Source organism: Hoplias malabaricus, chromosome Y (assembly GCF_029633855.1).
Source record: "Hoplias malabaricus isolate fHopMal1 chromosome Y, fHopMal1.hap1, whole genome shotgun sequence".
Lineage (NCBI taxonomy): Eukaryota > Metazoa > Chordata > Actinopteri > Characiformes > Erythrinidae > Hoplias > Hoplias malabaricus.
Window position 1 is genome coordinate 41,703,062 of NC_089820.1, and position 22,272 is coordinate 41,725,333.

A 22,272-nucleotide genomic window follows, 5' to 3' on the forward strand; every position below is an offset into this window, starting at 1 on the left:
GGGTAGAAGTCTTAACTCTTAATTCTACATTTGCCTTTAAAAGTATAAGTTAACAATAACAAATATAAAGGTTTTGGAATTATGTAAAACATGTGGTCAGTAGCAAATTAAAAGCTGACTTCAGACCCATTTGGTTGAGAAGTCCATCCATCCATCCATTATCTGTAACCGCTTATCCAATTTAGGGTCGCGGGGGGTCCAGAGCCTACCTGGAATCATCGGGCGCAAGGCAGGAATACCCCCTGGAGGGGACGCCAGTCCTTCACAGGGCAACACAGACACACACACACATTCACATTCACTCACACACTCACACCTACGGACACTTTCGAGTCGCCAATCCACCTGCAACGTGTGTTTTTGGACTGTGGGAGGAAACCGGAGCACCCGGAGGAAACCCACGCGGACACGGGGAGAACACACCAACTCCTCACAGACAGTCACCCGGAGCGGGAATCGAACCCACAACCTCCAGGCCCCTGGAGCTGTGTGACTGCGACACTACCTGCTGCGCCACCGTGCCACCCCTGGTTGAGAAGTATTGTGTTTAAAAGGTGCTGTGGCTGTGCGCTGGTGGTAGATTTAAAATAGCACCTAAAAGACAAACACTAAATTCAAACAAGTAGAGACAGCAGCTCATAGTCTCATTAACAAAAACTTCCATGAGTCCATGTGGTTTATCAGATAAAATGAGAGACCTTAGACATTGCAAATTACAGGCTTTATTAGAGTGTCTCGTAGAGCGCCCAGTGTATAAAATCACTTCCTTCATCTGCAGTTCACACACTGACCTGACATCATCTGCAAACCACCTACTTCTTTATATGGCATAATTCATAGAATGTCTATTCTGCATAATGCAGCGTTATATGTTTTTGTTTTCATCCCTAGCAGGAGTATTCATATTTGTGGCAAAATGTCACAAGTTTTTAAACAGTTGTAGCAGCATTAAGTTTTCTCATCGAGAAAAGCAGCTTGGGCCCTTTTTTTTCTATGGTGATGATGCCAACAGCAGACTAAAAACAATGGTTTACGATGATCTATGCATTTCCAAACATAAGGCATTTGGTACCGTAAGTGCAATATGTAACAATATAATCAGTGGGCTGGTGATGTAATCTTTCTGTCATTGTCGTCGACCCCATCTCACACACACAGTGTCTTTCTCGTTTTCTATTTTGGAGGAGTGTCACACTTTTCTCCAAACCCCAGCTTTCTGGGTCACAAGGTCACACTATCATTAGATCCTGCCCTGCTCTACTTCCTTTAATAATTTCTTTATTCATCTTTGTCCCTCCCTTTCTCTCTCCTTCCTTTGCCCCCCCAATCAATGTTTTCATCTCTCTATATCACATACATTTCTCTTAATGTCTTGTTCCTCTTTGTCTCTCTTCCCTTTCTGCCCATCTCTCACTCTCTTTTTTTTCTTGCGTATCTCTTTAGTTATGCAGATTTGTGGTGTTGAAAGTGTCTTAGAGGAGAGTAAAAGTAGCAAATGCATATCAGCTGACCATATGATGACAATCATTATATGATGATTTTACTGCCAAGGTGCCAAGAAATGTCTTAAATGTACCTTATCAAGATTGTAAACATTTTATTGTTATCACGGTATTACCCAAGCCCAATACAGCAGTACAAACTTAAAAAAAATACAGTGTGAAAGGTCCTTTCAACCATGCAGAGTAACCAAAACATCTTCTGGAGTTTACCTGGCTGAGCTGTATGTGTGATTGTGAACACCCACAACGTTGGTCCCAAACTTTAAGCAGGTTTTATCCTCCTGTCGCCATAGTTAAATTCCCAGTTAGTCATTGGCAGCACGTGCACTCATGGCACAGATGCTGCCCCATGCTTAAAACATGCAGAGAATTTCCTGCTGCAAGAAGGTGTCTGACACAGATCTTTCGCTATGTGCTACATGTGTGAAAATACCAATCCAGGACATCTCCTGATTCACTAGAGTTCATACATGAAAAGGGCTTTTACACTAGACAAATTTTAGCCTGATTTTAACCATGATTTCCAATCAGGAAGACTCTGGTGCAGTCGTAGCACATCAAATATGTTGGATTTAAAAAAATGTATTTGACCCGGCTTTGGATATTATCACATGGTGTAAACTCTTTACCAACTCAAGTCTGAATGAGTCCCATCAACAACCAATGAGAACAGAGGACAGAAAGTAAACAGTGTGTACAGTGGAGGATGCACATGTACCCAAATACAGAGTATTACGCATAAGAGAAAAAACCCAGTGTGCCACAGAACATCTATTCTAGTTTTCTATTCCACATGAAATGACACAGCACTGTGGAGCTCACCACTGCTACCTCTAATGTTTCTAAACTATGTAAGTTGGAACCTAGCCTCGATTGTGTGCTATTCTGCTTATCTCCAGCTCCCTCTGCAGTGAGTAGAGACTGTGCTGATCATGTTTTCCCATACACAGCCCAATGATATTTTTACAGGTTTTTTCTTGGTAGTGAAAAGGAAAGACACACACACACACACACACACACACTGATCAGCTGAGGTTAGGTTTATTCCTCAAGGGCAGTTCAGGTGTGGATGTTCAGGAAGGAGAAAGTGATGTTCCTCCACTGAACCCAATTTTTAAACCAATGACTATTCAAATATATGTGGGAGTGAGAGAAAGTGGATGTATGTGACAGAATATGAATAAGGTGCATTGCTCTGGCATTAGCATTAATTTGTATACACTGACGTTGACATACTAAAACACAAAACTCACATAAACAGGCACACAGATGTAGCCTGAGGACACAGGAAAGGTGTGGGTATTGAAGTAAGTGTGTGTGTGAGATTGAGTTAAAGGGGCTGTGTAGAGGATGATTGAATGCTAGCTGAGGACATTAGTCTTACTGAGGGAGAACAGGACAGCATGATTCAAACCACTCTTACACCAGTGCCCACTATAAAGATAACATATAAAAAACGCTGCTTCATCTGTGCATGTTGGGAGGGTGAGAAATGAATGTGTGATGAAATATTGCTCTTATTTTGGCCTCAGATTCCTTATTTTGGGCACCAGTCCTTCACAGGGCAACACACACACTGTCACGCCCTCGTCCTGTCAGGTTTGTTGTCCCAGCCATGTGCTTTATTTGCACATGGCTTTCTCTGTTATTGTCCTTGTCTCCGCCCTTATCCCGCCTTTGTTCCGCCTCCTCGTCTGTGTCATGTGTTAACCCGTCCTCCTCGTTATCTGTCCAGGTGCGTCTCGTCTATGTTGTGTATTTAAGTCACCCTCCATCACTTTCTGTTGTCGTTCATTTGTACTGTTGGTTCCCTAGTCATGTCGTGTCTTTTGCTATGTACCCAGTCTTGTTGTTTTCCTCTGTCCAAGTTAAAGTCTAGTCGAGTCATGTCGTTTTGTTTAGTTTCCCAGTCGTGTTGTTTCACCTTTGTTTGTTCCTGTTCATGTCCTGTTGTTTCTCTCCCTTCCAAGTCTTGTCGTTTAGTTTAAATTTCTAGTATTGTTGTTTCCTCTGTTGTCTGTCTTTGTTTTGGTATATCTTTTGTTAAATTAAATCTCACCGTGTTTTAGCAAGTGCGTCCGCCTCTGTCAGTCCGCCCCGTGATCCGTGACAGATTGAACGACCCATACATGGACGCAGCTAACACGAACCACTACATGGATGCAGTTAGCCCGGACTATTATTTCAAGGGGTGTGCCCGCCTCTCCTGTCTCCTTGAGCGCGGCGCCCGCCTCTCCTGTCTCCGTGAGCGCGGCGCTTCCAGCCGCTCCTGCCTCCATGGACGTCGTCGCAGGTCCCCCTGCCTCAGTGGACATCGTCGCAGGTCCCCCTGCCTCAGTGGACATCGTCGCAGGTCCCCCTGCCTCAGTGGACATCGTCGCAGGTCCCCCTGCCTCAGTGGACATCGTCGCAGGTCCCCCTGCCTCAGTGGACATCGTCGCAGGTCCCCCTGCCTCAGTGGACGTCGTCACAGGTCCCCCAGCCTCCGTGGACGTCGTCGCAGGCTCCCCTGCCTCTGTGGACGTCGTCGCAGGCTCCCCTGCCTCTGTGGACGTCGTCGCAGGCTCCCCTGCCTCCGTGGACGTCATCGCAGGCTCCCCTGCCTCAGTGGACGTCGCTGCAGGGCCTCCTGTTTCCGTGAAGGCAGCATCCTCAGCCGCTTCTGTCCCAGTGAAGGAGGCTTCCAAGACCGCTTCTGCCCCTGTGACTGTGGCTACGGCCGTTTCTGCACCCGTGACTGTGGCTACGGCTGTTTCTGCCCCTGTGACTGTGGCTACGGCCGTTTCTGCTCCTGTGACTGTGGCTTCAGCCGCTCCTGGTCATGCCCGTAGGACTTCGGGGCCGATCCCTAGAGTTGTGCCCGGGCTGGCTTCTCAGACTTCCCCTCAGACATTCCCCTCTGCCAGTCCTGGGCACCCCCCTGTTATATTGGTTCCCCTGTCTGTCCCTGTCCTGATTCCTGTCTCTGTCCTTGTCCATGTACCCGTGTCTGTCTTTGTCTCTGTCCCTGTCCCTCTTACTGTATTCATGTCTGTCCCCGTAAACGTCTTGGTCCCTGTTCCCCTGCCTAGTCCCTTCCAGTCCCCTGTTAGTCCTGTCCAGGCCCCCTTTCAACCCTCCGTCTTGTCTCAAGTCCCGTCTCCGGTCCAGTCTCCATTTCAACCCCCTGTCTTGTCTAAAGTCCAGTCTCCCCTTTCAACCCTCTGTCCTGTCTCAAGTCCTGTCACCTGTCCCGTCTTCTTTCCAGTCCCTGTTCCCATCCAGTGTCATGTCTAATGTCTCGTGTGTCCACTCCCGTCCAGTCTAGTCCTTTCCAGTCTCTTGTTGCCCCCCTTTGTCAGTCTCATGTCATGTCCCCAGTCCCATCTCATAGATCCAGTCGTGTCAGGTTCCCAGCTCCATTTCCTGTGTCTGTTCCCGTCTTGTCCTGAGTCCTGTCTCCTAATGGTTCCTTGTCTTGTCCTAGTCTGTCTTGTTTTCCGTGCCCTCTCCTGTGCCAGCTCCTGGGGGGTTTAGGTGTACGCGCCCCGGGAGTTGCGCGTTCAGGGGGGGGCATCTGTCACGCCCTCGTCCTGTCAGGTTTGTTGTCCCTGCCATGTGCTTTATTTGCACATGGCTTTGTCTGTTATTGTCCTTGTCTCCACCCTTGTCCCGCCTTTGTTCCGCCTCCTCATCTGTGTCATGTGTTAACCCGTCCTCCTCGTTATCTGTCCAGGTGCGCCTCGTCTATGTTGTGTATTTAAGTCCCCTTCCATCACTTTCTGTTGTCGTTCATTTGTACTGTTGGTTCCATAGTCATGTCGTGTCTTTTGCTATGTACCGAGTCTTGCTGTTTTCCTCTGTCCAAGTTAGTCTAGTCGAGTCATGTCGTTTTGTTTAGTTTCCCAGTCGTGTTGTTTCACCTTTGTTTGTTCCTGTTCATGTCCTGTTGTTTCTCTCCATTCCAAGTCCTGTCATTTAGTTTAAATTTCTAGTATTGTTGTTTCCTCTGTTGTCTGTCTTTGTTTTGGTATATCTTTTGTTAAATTAAATCTCACCGTGTTTTAGCAAGTGCGTCTGCCTCTGTCAGTCCGCCCTGTGATCCGTGACACACACTTACACATTCACTCACACACTCACACCTACTGACACTTTTGAGTTGCCAATCCACCTACCAACGTGTGTTTTTGGACTGTGGGAGGAAATCCACATGGACACGAGGAGAACACACCAACTCCTCACCGACAGTCTCTGGTCCCTGGAGCTGTGTGACTGCGACACTACCTGCTGCGCCACTGTGCCGCCCTTTATATATATATATATATATATTTCAGTGTTTACATTTGAAATCTTTATGCTCAGGAAAAATACAGTTTTTCTAAAGTTTCTAAAGGGAAACTAAACAAATTGTGAATAAAAACTGAATGCAATGATGTGGAGGTGCCAACATCTAATATTATATTCAGAATAGAACACAAATCACAGATCAAAAGTTTAAACTGAGAGAATGTATCATTTTAAGGGAAAAATATTTCAAAATTTCATGGCGTCAACAAATCCCAAAAAAGTTGGGACAAGGCCATTTTTTACCACTGTGTGGCATCCCCCCTTCTTCTTACAACACTCAACAGACGTCTGGGGACAGAGGAGACCAGTTTCTCAAGTTTAGTAATAGGAATGCTCTCCCATTCATGTCTAATACGGGCCTCTAACTGTTCAATCGTCTTGGGCCTTCTTTGTCGCACCTTCCTCTTTATTATGCGCCAAATGTTCTATATAGGTGAAAGATCTGGACTGCAGGCTGGCCATTTCAGTACTTGGATCCTTCTCCTACGTAGCCATGATGTTGTGATTGCTGCAGAATGTGGTCTGGCATTATCTTGTTGAAAAATGCAGGGTCTTCCCTGAAAGAGATGACATCTAGATGAGAGCATATGTTGTTCTAGAACCTGAACGTAGTTCTCTGCATTAATGGTGCCTTTCCAGACATGCAAGCTGCCCATGCCACAAGCACTCATGCAACCCCATACCATCAGTGATGCAGGCTTCTGAACGGAGCGTTGATAACAACTTGGGTTATCCTTGTCCTCTCTGGTTCGGATGACATGGCATCCCAGTGTTCCATAAAGAGCTTCAAATCGTGACTCATCTGACCACAGAACAGTCTTTCATTTTGCCACACTCCATTTTAAAAAACCCCTGGCCCAGTGCAAACGTCTGAGCTTGTGGAGCTTGCTTAGAAATGGCTTCCTCTTTGCACTGTAGAGTTTCAGCTGGCAACGGCGGATGGTACAGTGGATTGTGTTCACTGACAATGCTTTCTGGAAGTATTCCTGAGCTCATTCTGTTAATTCCTTGACAGTGGCATTCCTGTTTGAGGTGCAGTGACGTTTTAGGGCCCGGAGATCACAAGCATCCAGTAGAGTTTTATGGCCTTTACCCTTAAGCACAGCAATTGTTCCATATTCTCTGTATCTTTTGATGATGTTATGCACGGTTGATGATGATAACTTAAAAGTCTTTGCTATTCTACGCTGGGTAACACCATTCTGTTATTGCTGCACTATCTTTCTGCGCAACAATGGTGGAATTGGTGATCCTCTTACCATCTTGGCTTCAGAGAGACACTGACACTCTGAGAAGCTCTTTTTATACCCAATCATGTTGTCAATTGACCTAATTAGTGTTAATCGGTCTTCCAGCTGTTCGTTATATGCTCAATTTTCTTTTTCCAGCCACTTATTTCTACTTGTCCCAGATTTTTTGGGGATTTGTTGACACTGAAATTTTAAAACAACATATTTTTCCTTTAAAATGTTACATTTAATCAGATTGAATTTTTGATCTGTCAGCTATGTTCTATTACGAATAAAATATTGACATTTGCTATCTCCACATTATTGCATTCAGTTTTTATTCACAATTTGTTTAGTGCCTCTAATTTTGTTTAGAGGCAAGTTTACATGGATTAGGATTTCTGAATATTGATTGATATGAAGTTAGATAGATTTTCAATTAATTGCCTAGCCCTTAATTGGAGTGTTAAAAATTTAATCCTGATTTTTGGAAATAAAAATCAATGCCTTGTAAAAAATGCATTGTAACATTCTAACTATAAGAATATTCAAACTATTTCTCATGGCATTACTCACTCACTGCTTCTTGTGTAAATGTAAAACCAGGAGTAGAGTTTCAGGAAATATATTGAACCATGGAAGACAAAAGTGAATAAAGAAATATTGATCCCAGCACTAAAATGAATACCACCAGTTAAAGGCGTAGTTCATGAGTGTAAACAAAAACACTTTTTATAAAACTGAGATGTTTCCACAACATTTGCTAGCTCTCCAATCTATATACATGCTCAGAACCGGTCCAATGTGTTTATGAAGCCCCAGTGTCTGTAAATGAATGAAAAAAAAAACATACTGCCTCGGCCCGGTATACTAGACTTTCTCTCTCTCTTTGCTCGTGGCAGAGGCACCTGAAGTTGAGAACATTGAAAAGCTCAAACAAAAAATAGGATATTGCTCTATTACTGATCCATATGTGGGTAAAATTTACTTCTTTTTGCTGTTTTGGCTCACTTAAGGTGGAAAGGTTTCCAAACTGAAGAGATGGCTAACTGCATTACTGAAAGTGTTACAAAACTTAACAACTCAAGTTACAAATGAGTTTCTGTGGTATTTCAAGCAGTGAATAAAAATTTACAGACAAGTTCAAATTCAGCCATATACAAACAACAGTTGTTATTTCTGTCAAATATATTGTTCCACCTTAAAAGGTGCTTAGAGCTGCACAGTGTTATGCTTTCCCTTTAAATCTTGATAAAACATTAAGTAACAAAGCATTTGCTATTCATGCAGATGGGATGGCTTCTTCTCTGCCTCTGATAGATATATATGGAAGAGAGATACGTGGTTATTGGGCTTGCCTGAGTTACAGAGATGAAAGCACCCTAACCTTCAGGAAGAACATTACAGATAGATTAGATTCTCTAGATTGATCTGATCCCATTATAGGATGTTATTTAATCCTCTGGACTTTTGAACACACTTATAGAAAAGGGAGTGTTGTTTAGATCCTTATAGGACTAGATAGTCAAATATTCTATTGATAAAGTTTTATCTTCTTTCCCAAAATGCGTTCAATCAAACAGCAACCCTGCTTTTAGCAAGTAAGGTATGCTGCTAATAGCATTAGTATTGTGCATTGCACCCTGCATTACACCCTATTCTTCACTGGTAAGGACCCACATAGAAGCACCGCAGAGCAGGTATGATCTGGGTGGTGGACCATTCTCAGCACTGCAGTGTCATTGACTTGGTGGTGTTGTGTTGTGCTAGTATGATCAGATAAAGCAGTGCTGCACCCTCACATTGGGTTGTGGAGCTGCATTCTCTGGAGAAATTGAGCTATTTAACTTGGGATGAGCTAGAATGTTGCTTATCATCTAAAACTAATCAACCAACATCAGTACCTGAGGACACTAATGCTCTAGTATGCTCTGTGAGCATCACATTCTTACAGCAGTAGAGGCTGTAACCGTGGCCAATGAGGGGAAACTATATATTTTTTACCTTTTAATTTTATAAGAAATGCTGTATAACAGGTGGCTATACACTCTCAGAAAAACAGTCACTGTATTGGTACCTTTTGATGTCACTAAAGTGCTACCCTCAAGGGTACATCTTATGTACCTTTAGTTTGCAAACAACATACAATATGACATTTTTTTTTTCTATTATTTGTAGGTTTTTAAGTTGCATTTATTTCATAAATCTCATTTTAACTCCAGGATGTTCATTGTGGTTTTCTATTTAAAACAATTTTACTAAACAAAATTACTAATATTTACCTTTCCTACTTGAAAAGAGAATGTGATGTATATTTTGGGAGCAAAGCTGGACACAAGACCACAGTTGTATCTTTTGAAGAGACGTGTGCTGTCTGTAACAATAATTAACAACACTATACATATACATTAACTTTTTTCCTCACAGTGTAGAGTGTAGGTTTTCGTTCCACTATGTAGTTGGCATTTTTATGGCATTTGGTAACATTTTTTCAGGAAAAGTGAATATCAGTCTAATTGTGCTGTGTTCAACAAAAATGAAAAAGGGAGCTTGATCCCTAGCTTTGCTTTTACTTTGACCATTTACACAATCAATGTGATACATGATACAATCAAGTGTTGATATTTAGTGAGTGAGTGGAGCGGTGTAGACACAGCGTATTGCACACTGATACTCCACTTCTTTTCAGACTCAGACGGACGCGTCAGTCTCTTATCTCAGTAGGCTGAACGGTTCCTCTGGTAAGTAGTGCATGAAATTTTGCTGTTGTGCTAGCTGCATTTCAATGAGTTGTCTGAAACCAGTCACAGTTGGGCTCCTAGGGGCAGCAGACTTCTTTCGACATGGTTTGGGGAATGGTGCAGACGCTGGAGTCATTTCAGCCACAAATGTTGCAGTGAGGGTTTATATGACAGAGGCTGGAAATGACAGTATACTTTTTACACTGTGGTGCAGCAGTCAGAAGTGTGGACACCTGCCCATGAAGGGATTTTATTTTTGATTGATTGGTTCATTCATTCATTGTCTGTAACTGTTATCCAGTTCAGGGTTGCGGTGTGTCTGGAGCCTACCCGGAATCACTGGGCCCAAAGCAGGAACACACTCTGGAGGAGGTGCCTGTCCTTTGCAGGGTGACACATACTCACACATTCACTCACACTCTCACACCTATGAATACATTTTTGAGTAGCCAATCTACCTACCAACTTATTTTTTTTTGTGTATGGGGGGAGCACCTGGAGGAAACCCACACAGACAGGGGGAGAACATACCAAACTCCTCACAGACAGTCACCCGGTGTGGGCCTCGAACCCAAAACCCCAGGTCCCTGGATCTGTGTGACAGCGACACTACCTGCTGCACCACCGTGAACTAACCATGAATAACTAACTATGAATTTACATATAGATTCATCCACTGAGAAAATAGTGTTACTGATATCAAAAGTGTTTTCATTGGATTCTATAAAGTAGATCCTGCCATTTAAATGTAATTTGTTTTAAGTTTTTTTTTTTTTTGGAAACAACTTTGGCCTTACTAAAAATTAGATGACATATGAGATGATCATAATTACCTGTACAATCAAGAGTGATGGATTTGAGAAGTTTTGTATGACTTGCTACTTTTCTTAAGTAGCGCAAATGTCTTCACCAGCTGCATGACAAATGTGTCGTAAACGAGATTATAAAGGTTGTAATTACACATTAATATCCTTCCCTCTACAGGGATACAAATTAAAGCTGTATTTGAGCACCCTGGGGCCATGAGTCATCTCTTTATAGTACCTTGCATTCTCCCAGGACCCCCTAAACCAAAATTGTGCCACTCATTTAAGCATAGAGACTCATCTCCTTCCTCCCTGGTGGGCTAGTGTGTGCTAACGAGTTCGTTTAGCAGGTCACCGACTCCTTAATTGGAATTGGTGTCTTTATAAAAGTGCCTAAAGTTAGGTGTGTTCTTTCTGGTCTTGAGTCCAGAACATGCTGGCCCTGAAACCGTCAGCTAGGCAACTGAAAGTTTCAATAGCATTTGAAAGAATAGATGCATGAAAATTTTATTTTACACATTTTTGTCCTTACCTCAAATGTAGTCTTCAGTTTTGTAATGGAACCATGGGGTTAATGTAGCTAACAAGGAACTTATACCCAACTCTTAACATCAATTCGATATTTGCATTATTTAAACTGGCTCAGCCAGTCAGATCTATGATATGCACTTAAGCATTGTTGGTAATTTGACAGAACTGAGTTGTAATCTTAGATCTCATGAATGTTAAACATGATGCTTAATCGTCACTGAAGTTGATTCATTTATATATTGTGAGTGAAAAGATGAAAAGAGGCTAATTTGGCTTAAAGGCAATGTATACAATTACAGTCCAGTAAATTCAGAAAATGTTTCCTCATCGATTGCTAGAGCTGCAGTCTGTTTGTGTTTTGGAAAAAACTCAGATGAAAAAATTCTTACTCAGCTGTGGCTCTGTAAATGGGAAACAAATTTACAGCCATTCAGCAACAGGAGGAGTTTGTGCCCTTTTTTCCCTATGATATTGATTTGCAGTCTCATCGACCAGCACAAGTCCAGATAGAAAAAGCAGCACGTGGTAGCAGAAGCTCAGAAGTACTAGTAGTACTCAAGATTTTATTTCTAATATTTGACTGAAGAATACAAGGATAAACTCACAGTATTGAAACCTAATGCTTTTTGGTTCACACCTTTAACCCTGTCTTCTAGACATTCAAACCCCCACAGACCAGTCCCTGAGGGTATGCTCATAAATATGAATTTACATTCTCACAATTTAAATACTGTTGTTTTAACTGCTCCTACTTCATTAGCACATATATTATAAGCTAAAGAGGAAATTGCTTTGCCACATTGTGCTGTGTGTGTGCCACTGTCCATGGGTAATTGAGGTATTTTCACCTTTTGTAGATGTTTCCTACATTAAGTTTCATTTTACTACAGGCGTGAGTTAGCTATGTTATCAAAATTTGTGTGTATTTTTATGTTCACAACTGAAGGGAGCATGTGTGTCCCATTCTGCTCTCAACTTTCTTATCCCTTGAATACTTGAACCCTCAAGATCCTTTTGCTCAACCTTCCACAACATCATCCAACGTCATGGAAATGTTCCCTTCCAGGAAGATCTTAAAGGTTAGGCCAAGAATTGAGATTAATGGCTAAACTTTAGGTACTTCTCTATTTTCCTGCTCTGCTGCGTGCAATACACAAAGCATTAATGGCTACGGGAGGGCGATTTCTTTTACACCTGCCCAATTAAACCGCACCAAGGGTGACAACGAACCTGATTTTTATTTAACTGGAACAATAAGGTATAGTGTGACACTCGAGTGTCACAAAACCCAATACGTTTTAATAATTTGTTATTCCTTGAATAACAGTATAATTTGTAATGAACAAATTCTCCTATTCTTCTACAAATACAGAAACAGTGGTCTCTGAATTTCAAACCCTGATATATAAACAGCAAACAGATAATTGACCAGCCAAGTCAAGTTCTTTAGGTTTCCAGTGTAGCTATGAGATTATAAACTATATTGTAGCACTGTGCAGACTGTCTTAACTATTCATTTTGGAATCAAAAAGTCAGGAGAATTGGGTCTGGACATTTTCAGGAGTTGCCTTTTACACACATGTAGTGACCAGCTTTTTTTTGTGTCGGACGCCTTCCAGAAGCTGGAAATGTTCCACATGCTCTAAGGCCAGAGCACTTAATCAAAGATAACAACATTTTGATCATGCACTATAGTGCAGATTGAAATCTATGTGATTAACAGATTGATAGAGGCTAATGTTATTATAAGTAGTCCCCGGTTTTTCAATAGCCATCATTTGGTGGTTTCGATCTGAGAATTGCTCATATCAAACATCAAAAAGCTCCTGTTTTTCTTCCTTGATATCTTCCAAAAAGTCCTCCCTTTCTCCATCATTCAAAATGACGGCATTATCAAACATTATGCATTGGAAAAACTAGTTAAACTACAGAATCTGTTAGTTTGTGTCTATGGTAACCGTGGATCTGCAAGCTGAGATTTAGCTGACACACAGCTATTCATGGAAAAGTCAGATCTAAGACACGGCCAACTGCCTGGACTTCAACAAACACAAACAGTCGTGGTACACCAACCGAACACATGTGTTTGTTTATGTTCATTCATGTTCGTCCGCTAAGTGATTCTCTGGCCTTTAGGCATCGGGCAGTGTCTATTTAGGGCATGCATTAGATACAGTGCAAATCTGAACAGCACTGGCTTTGTGCAGTAGGGTGCCCAGCAGGATTAAGTCCGGGTAAGGTCTGATACACATGTCATATGCGTTAGCAAACACAGCTCCTTTGGGTAAAGCCTGGAAAATTTCTAGGTTACCATGCATGTGTGAAAGGGGCTCTCGGCTCATTAATATGGTTTCTGATTCTGTAAAAGTTTGCATGAAGCTAACTATTGGCATTACACTACTGTTACATAACGGTTTGCCATATAACTCCAGTGCAAAACCAAAGAAGAAACATTTGCTAATGAATAGTTTTGAACATAAGATGAATTTATTTGGCCACACTATCACTTCAGTGCAAACCAGTGCACCTTAGAATACTTTACTTGGCAGCCTTGTTTTTGAGGTCCTTGAGCATAAAAGATCAGACAGTCTATATAGCACAGAATATTTTTTCACTGACCCATGATGCCTTTCACACTTTGTGGTCTGAGCAACACTGGTGAGATATGGCTCTTTTAAAATATCCCAACGCCTCCACTGATATTGCTGAGATCTCTTTAGGACACTGGGGAGCTCATAAGGAAAATGAAATCCTGGCAAACACTACATAGTGTGAAAGGGATTTTATTGGAAGCAGAGGCAGAAATGGAGTTTATCTTGCTGCATAGAAAGGCTAATGCATCAGTGTCATTTAGAGTGGACGCATGTATTGTGGGCCTTCACCTTAATAAACGCAGCACAATCTTTTAACAACACTGTCACTGAGTGTCTTTACAAAAACTGCCTACAGGCCCCAACACAAACACACTATAATTATTGCCAACGCATAATTATCTGATAGCATCTAACAGCATCTCACCTACTCACTCCCACTCCGCAAAATACAACCACAATAGAGCTTCTTTACTTAAAAACTGTTCTTATACTCTCTCTCTCTCTCTCTCTCTCTCCCCTTTTTTTGTTTCATTGTGGTTTACTGCTTTTGCTCAACCCTAATACTCTACCTTTATCATATTCACTTCCTTACTTACTTATTCACCCTTATTTAATCAATCAATCATTCATTCATTCATGTTCCAGTCACTTATCTGCATTTTTACTCACTCCCTCAGTTGTTTATTCACCACCTGACTTGCTGACATCCTTGCTGTTCCTCTTAAAGTCTCACTCATTCACTCACCGAAAGAACCTCTCCAAATCAAGTTTTTAGTGATGGTAAAAGGCCATGGCTAAGTATTTCAGCTTTGCACTTGCACTGTCCCAAAGACCATCTCAAACTGACAAATTCAGATTTTTCCTGTCATAAATCTAAGGAACCAATCCGGTCAACTTGTAGGTGAGTAATGGGGAGACAAATGGAAATAGAGACTAATTGCTTGTGATAGTTCTGTGTGTACGGAGGGGTGTGAAGGCGAAGAGTTACATCTCAAACACGAATAAAACCTTATGGGGGTTTTGTCCTTGGAAATAACTTCTAAGTATATCATTTTGATGTCCAGTGGGGGACTTTAATCACTCGATCACTCATAGTCTCAAACATTCACTGACCTTTTTTACACACTAGCTCCATCACTCATTCTTTTCATCACTTGCTCGCTTTCACTATTTCTCACTCGTTCATTAAGTTTCCCTACTTGCTCACTCAATCATTCACTCACTCATACATTAACTACTTTAATTACTTGCTCTCTTACTTATTCACTCTCTCCTTCACTTTTTTATTTCCTGACCCACTTACTGTCTTAGCCTCTCGTTTATAGTTTTTGACTCACTCTGCCAATTCCTCACTCATTCACTTGCTCATTTCGTGTCTCATTTACTTCTGTAATCCTCGGCATCTCACGTGCCTCACAATCTTCCCATAAAATACTCATTCATTAATGCAGTCCATTAACTTGTCGCTTGTTCCCTCACACTCCTTCATTATTCACTCATTCACACCGTCATTCACAGATTCCCTCACAATCACCCCTCTCTCTTACTCCCATTTATTTCCTCCTTCAAACACTTTCATTAAATTCACTCATACACTTATTCCTCCCTGCACATATTCACTCACCCACTTCTTGCCTCAGAGATGTTCACACTGTTCTGTTTCCTCTGCTGTAATGCTAGTTCAGATTTCATCGCATGATTATGTTAGTGAACATTAGAAGACACACACTTCACTCTGTATCACATATGACATGCAGGAACAATTTTCTCTTCCATATTATTTTCTCTATTTTCTTCTCATAGTTGAATGTTTTCTCTCTCTATTCCTCTTATATTTACTAGTGTTTTCCCCTTTATTTTACTATTGGCTTTGACAGAACAGAACTGCTATTTTTAAAAGCATACAGAGAGTGTGTTGCAAGTTGGATGCAGGAGTTCACTCAAGACAGAGCGAGATTTTTGGATTCGATACTATTAGAGTCTCTCTCTTTCATTACTTGCTTCATCCTGTCTTGATCTCATTTTTATTCATTCTCTCAATCTATAGATTTAATTCTCATTTGCCCATTCTTTTCTCTCTTTCACTTTTACTTTCTCACATCATTTATCATTTATGCTATCATTTATTCATCAAAAAGAAAAAAAACCCTCTACTTCCTACCTTGCACGCTTTCACACTCTGGATGAATGCTGCTCTCTTCCCGTCCTTGCGAGTGTGTTAATCAGAGTGTTTAAGTATGTGTGTGTGTGTGTGTGTGTGTCTGTTCCAGGCTGTGTTCGACTTCAGTGGGAGCGGGAAGCTGGAGCTGAGTCTGAAAACTGGAGACGTGATCTTCCTTCTGCGGAGAGTGAATGCAGACTGGCTAGAGGTGAGCTGAAGGAGAGAGAGTGATGGAAAGATGGGGTTGAGAGAGAAAGAGAGAGGGTGAGGGAGGGGGAGATTGAGAGAAAGAGAAGGACATAGAGAGGGAGGAAAAGAGGTTTTTGGAAAAGTGTGCAAGATGTTAGATATGTAAATGTGTAAATTAGAATGTAAATACTCTAATGTACTAATATTCTAATATACTTTTGTAATATAATTATATATTAGTGTACTTGAATAGTGTAAGTAGGTATGTGAACAAATGAATACAATCTATTGCAAAAAGTTTCTTTTGTATAAAAGTAAACCAAAGTCTGAATCCAACAATAAGAAATGAGGCTATAATTAAAGGTGCTGTATGTGTTTTCAATCCAATACACTTCTTGAAAAATCTAGTGGATGTTTTTACTCATGTTTTGTCTCTTGTCCAGTCTGTTTGCCTGCTGGAAAAAAAAATCATGGTCATAAACAGCCCTGGCTCTGTAAGTGGGGAAACAACAAAGGGCTTACAGTAAGAAACAACAGTGTTCCAGCCAATCATCCACAGCGGGCATGTTTGTGCACAGGACAGGGAAGGGGTGGGACACTGTGTACCTTGTACAGCCTACAAGTCCAGTGTCATTACTTTGGCAATACGTGTGAAATACCTGAAATTTGATGAGGGGGGAGAGCTTATGAAGGAGCACTGAATGGAGGGCTGTGTTTGTTTTGCTGTTGAGTTAAAAAAAAAAAAAATCATCTTCCATGATCTTATACAGCACCTATAATGTGACAAAGAACTACCTACTACCTGTTACACCGAATTCTGTGATCGTCGAGTTCTGTGACCCTGGAGGGCACGGTTTCATGTCCAGCATAGGGGTCACAATTTCTGTTAGCTATCATCAGAATTTGTGACCCCACTGAATATTAATTACAAAAATGTACTTAAACATGAGTGTTTATAAGGTTTATATGGAGATTCAGTGGGGTTCACAAATTCTGACGACAGCTGTCAAAAATTGTGACCTTCCATGGCAAGGCTATGAAGTTGCACTGGTCACAGGATTCGGTGCAACACTGGGATAGAAATTTGACTGACCCATTAAATTCTGCTATTTTGGCATGACATGCAGAAAGAGGCAGAGTGCCGATCAGAATGCAACTGGAAAAATCCTAACAGTGAGACCAATTTAACGCACTGAAAGTATCAGACTCACCGCCTAGCGTGTGCCTGAGACAAGCTAATATATAACACGCAAAAGCTACAGACTAAAGGTTATTTCACATGATTTAACGCAGTGGAACCTTCACACCAAGTCCGGCGCGTTTTTGTCTCAGCAATCTGAAATCGCTGGAAGACACTGAAAGACGTAGAAGACTTTGGTTCATTAAGTAGGCCCCATGATTAAGTTATAATTTTACTCTAAGCACTGCAACTAAACAACATACACTGAATTCCCCCCAGTCTCCAGATCAACACAGGGAGCTCCGCAGTATTTCCGAAAGTCACTAAGGGTTTTGAGGCTTCAATTCTATGTGTTGCTCCTCTCATTAAAAATATTATATTGTCTTTAACCTCCTCAGTTTTATAGTCAGTGTGTTGCTTGTTCTTTAAGTATTTGTGCATTGTTTCTCCGTCGTCTTCCTGCTCATTTGTTTGGTCTGTAACCATGACAATGGTGCTCTGATTGGTCGGGCTGATTTTAACACATCCGTAAAACGCAGAAAATAGAATAGGTTCCATCAGATTCTGATGTGGTGTGATCACAATGTTAAAATACGTCTGTTGGTTTACAACACTTGACATGCATTTTTTTTCCTTTGTAAAAAAATGGACTTGGTGTGAAAAGGCTTTTTCATTCATTCATTCATTATCTGTAACCGTTTATCCAGTTCAGGGTCGTGGTGGGTCCAGAACTTACCTGGAAATCATTGGGCGCAAGGTGGGAATACACCCTGGAGGGGGGCCAGTCCTTCACAGGGCAAAGGCCTTTTCAAGCATTTAAAAAAATGTATAGTATAACTGAATGTAGTTTTTCAGTTATGAAGGTTTGTTCTATAACTCCATTTCCAAAGTAATTGGTACATTCTTCAAGATGTACACTGGAGAAGTAAAAGTGGGGAGGGGTTTACCACTCTGTGAAAGACCACCACTCTAAGATCTTCACGCTCTCGGTTGGCTAGGGTGACCAGGCGTCCTCTTTTACCCGGACATGTCCTCTTTTAGACTTAAAAAAATGTCCTGGTGGAATTTCACAAGCGTCCGGGATTTTGTTTTTCTAGAGCTTACATAGAATTTCGAGAAGCGTTTTGTTCACAAAAGTAGTCCCGCCCTCCCCTACTCTGTTTGGTCCCCTACTCTGTTTGCTTGAGTGAGAAGGGGGAGTGGTGAAGTAGCCTAATATCTTCGGATTGGACGGTCTGACTGTAGAGCTACCATTATTGTTTGATAACCTTCTCTGTAAACATTTAATTGGTCATTCTGCACTACACTCATGTCGAGCAGCTATGCCGAAACATAAATGTAAGTTCTTGGATGAATTAAAAAAGAAATTCCCATGTTTTGTGTTGCAAATAAAGGTGTAAAGGACCTAAAAGCACACATAGGTTCAGCTAAGCATACAACGAGGGGCGAGAGCTCATCACCCCCCCATTCTTGCACTGTTTGTTTGTATACGCAGTACTTCACGGCATCCACACACACACACACACATATATATATATATATATATATATATGTGCTCCTCCTCTTTGTCTCCACCTTAGCCCTGCCTTAGCCCAACCTTGTTATCAGTATTCCCACCTGTGGCTACTTTGTTGCCCTGCCCTCTTGTTAGTGCTGCCATTGTCTGTGCTCCTTGTATATATACCCCTTTGGTTTCATTGCTCCCTTGTCTGGTCTTGTGTTTGTACTCGTCTACATCCATTCATGTTTGTTTAGTTCTGTTTAGTCCAGCTCATGTTTGCTTTCATTGTTTGTTGTATTTACTTCTGTTTGTGTTAAATAAAACTATTCCTTGTATGTACATCCACCTCAGTCCTCTCTTCAGCCTTGACAGGTGTAAGCACACAGTTACAATCTCTGATGGTATGAGGGCTATACTGGCCTGTCTGTAGTCCAGACCTGTAAAACATTTAAAACTTTAGGTATATTATGAAAAGAAAAATAAGAGACACCAAGCTGTTGAGCAAAAGAAACAAGATAAAGGTATGATAGATGTATAATAGGTAAGACAAGTGAAACACAGCAGGTTAGATTATCCACCTGAAATAAAGGAAAAAAAATTATGAGATAAAAAGAAAGATAAGGAGATCAGGGCAGCTGATGGAGGAATGTGGAGAGAAAGGGAGGGAGGAGGAGGACACATGCAGGTGTTTAGTGTGGGAGTTTGTAGAGGAATGAAAGGTCTGAAGTGGGCATATCTGCTACACACTCTTTGATACTCAGAGCTATGGGAGACCCACTCATAGTAATTTATTTTTTATTTAAACAGCAGATAGTCAAAATGAAAATGAAAGAGGTCAAAAATTAAAATGGAATCCGAGAGGGAAAGAAAGACTTAGTAAATGGGGTGGGGTGGGGAGTGACAGAGCAGTGTAGATGGATGCAATTGATGGTAAATGACATTGGGGTGCCTAGACCCCAATTTTTTCAGTAATTTTAGTTTTGTGTTCTTTTTAGTTTTCTTGGTTACCTTTGCTCTGTTTGTGTTTTGCATAATGCAGGCCTGTAAATAAAATCAGCTTGTGCTTGATTCCTGTATCCTTTCCTGCATTATCATTACAGAATACATGGCCACACACATAGAAAATGGGTAAAAATACATTGCAGAAGAACAATTACAGAACCAGGCAGGACAGGATATTACACCAACACAAATACCCAAATCCAAAACCTTCACTATATCACCACCATCATCATCATCTTCTTTGCCACTTAATCCATTTCAGGGTTGCGGTGAACTACAAGTTTAAGACAATAAATATTTCTGCAAATAACATTTTTTTTAATCCATCAATTACATTTAAAAGAATCTTTTTATGTCCTTTGTTCCTACTTTTTGCATTTGCAGTCACTTATGTGGCATTTGTTCATATATTTATGTATAGTATATGTATGCCTGTATAAAGAATTTAAACATACTGAAAGCAACATTAGTTTCTCTGGTTCCAGCTTCATCCCACATGTCTCTCTACTCCTCATGTAGTGAAATACACGTGTCTTACAGTACTGGCCCCTGCACAGAGACAAAGTACAACATACAGTAAATTTCCCTGCAGCGTCTTTCTTCTGACCTCCTTTCCTTATAGCTCCCAACATGTCCCAAAACCTCCTTAAAATTTCTCTTAAAACTTCAACAGTACCTCCCCTAACTCCCTGAAAATGTGTTCTAATGCCCTCCAAAATCCTGTCTAATGCCTCCATAGAATCTCTTCTAATACCTCACCAATACCTCCTTAAATCACAACTAATCCTTCAAAATCTTCCCTTCTGCCTTCGCTGCCACTAGAGACATGCAAATACTGTGCGATATTGGAATGGAAGTCATCCTGATGAGAAACAAGTTATTAATTTTTGGCATGTTGGGAGAAAGCTAGATTACAGTATCAAATGTAGCATATTGTCATAAAGCTGCTATTGTAATCCAATGTATATTTAATGGTCAGTCTGCTATAACTGGAGTCTGGCAGTTTTTAAGTGCTACTGTGGGGCTTAAATGTTTAATGTGCTGACTCATCGTGTGTATAGTCTCAACAGAGAGAACAAATAAATAGGGCTGAGCAGTTAATCAAAAATTTATCAGAATCGACAGTCAGAACTTTTAATTTACATAATCTTGTCTGTATCGATTTATATATATATATATATATATATATATATATATATTTTTTTTTTTTTTTTTTTTTTTTTTACTTTTTTATATTATTATTCTGTTATGTGTGTTTGTTCATGTACTGTCCCTTTAAAACCACTCTACCATGCTGTAGTCATGTGATTCTGCCACTATTTGCCACATGGAAGCAACATGGAGGAGAACTAAAACTTCAAGGCCAACCGAGCGATTCGAGCAGCTCATACCAAAGGAAAACATAGCATCTGTGCTTTGAAGGTGTTTTGACTTTAGTGAAGACAACACTGATCATAAAGAAGACAAATGTAAACACTGAGAAACCATGTTAATCCCCTTAGTCTGAGGGCCAAAAAACTAAATAATTGTTCATTAATCGCAATTGTGGTAATATGTTCAGTTAATCGTGATATTGATTTGCGCTCATATTGCCCAGCACTACAAAGAGAGCACGAACACAGTGAGATAAGAGAGGGTTTGAAGGACTAAAAGAGGGAATAAGATGGAAAACAGCAAGGGAGACCAGAGATGAAGTGAGAGAGAAGAGGCTTGCAATAACAGTACATCACCAGTAGATGTCAGTGTATTGCAGTGGCATCGTCCAGTACCTTAAGGATTTGTGGGATCTAGAACTAGATAGATAGATAGATACTTTATTGATCCCCAGGGGAAATTCAAGGTCTCAGTAGCTTAAAGACATCACATACAACAATCACTAACAGCAATGGACTAAAAAAAAAAAAAAAAAAAAAACTAAAACAAATATCAAAATCAAATACCCAAGAAGTTAACATAGCAAACGACTGTTTGCTGTTTGTCTAGTTTATAGTGTAAGAGCATGCTATTCTATATGTATTTTCTCTCTCCCTCTTTCAGGGTACTGTTAAAGAAAGGATAGGGATATTCCCGGAATCATTTGTAAAGATCATCAAACCTCTTTCTGAGAGTGGCTCAGATGAAGAAGGTGGAGCTTCTAAGAAGAATGGTGCTCAGGGCTCCTACAGCTGCTTGCGATGCTACCTGCTGAAGCCAGAAGGCATTGACACCAGGTCAGAAATGTAAACAAAGCCGTATGGTGATTCCATAATATTAGTGATCCTCTAAATGTATTCATATTATTACTAACCCTGATTAAGCATCATGGTGTTAACTGGGTGAAATTGTTAGCATTTTTTGTTTTTTTTTACCAGTTAATTCGATCACAAGTCAAATATACAATTGTTTCCTCCCAAATATGGTGGAACCGTATATTTAGTTGGGCCCTGTCAGGTTTAGAGTAGGTATCAGTTTGTTAAATGAAATATTAGATTTCAGTCAATCAATCCAAATTTATTTATATAATGCTTTTT

The 22,272-nt window shown here is 40.9% G+C and overlaps 2 protein-coding genes across 3 annotated transcripts in view; one reads left to right on the top strand and one right to left on the bottom strand.

Annotated features, from left to right (window-relative positions):
• LOC136678055 (parvalbumin-7) overlaps positions 1–16,027 on the bottom strand; it is a 49,935-nt gene extending 33,908 nt beyond the window's left edge. The window contains exon 1 of the mRNA XM_066655849.1: positions 15,891–16,027. The gene's annotated coding sequence lies outside the window, so the exon portion shown is untranslated. The remainder of the gene's footprint in view (positions 1–15,890) is intronic.
• LOC136678053 (neutrophil cytosol factor 4-like) overlaps positions 1–22,272 on the top strand; it is a 41,781-nt gene that overhangs the window by 14,190 nt on the left and 5,319 nt on the right. For both annotated transcript variants that reach the window (XM_066655847.1, XM_066655848.1), the window contains exons 7-8: positions 16,000–16,098; positions 21,800–21,972. In XM_066655847.1, the coding sequence (XP_066511944.1) occupies positions 16,000–16,098; positions 21,800–21,972 (272 nt within the window). The remainder of the gene's footprint in view (positions 1–15,999; positions 16,099–21,799; positions 21,973–22,272) is intronic.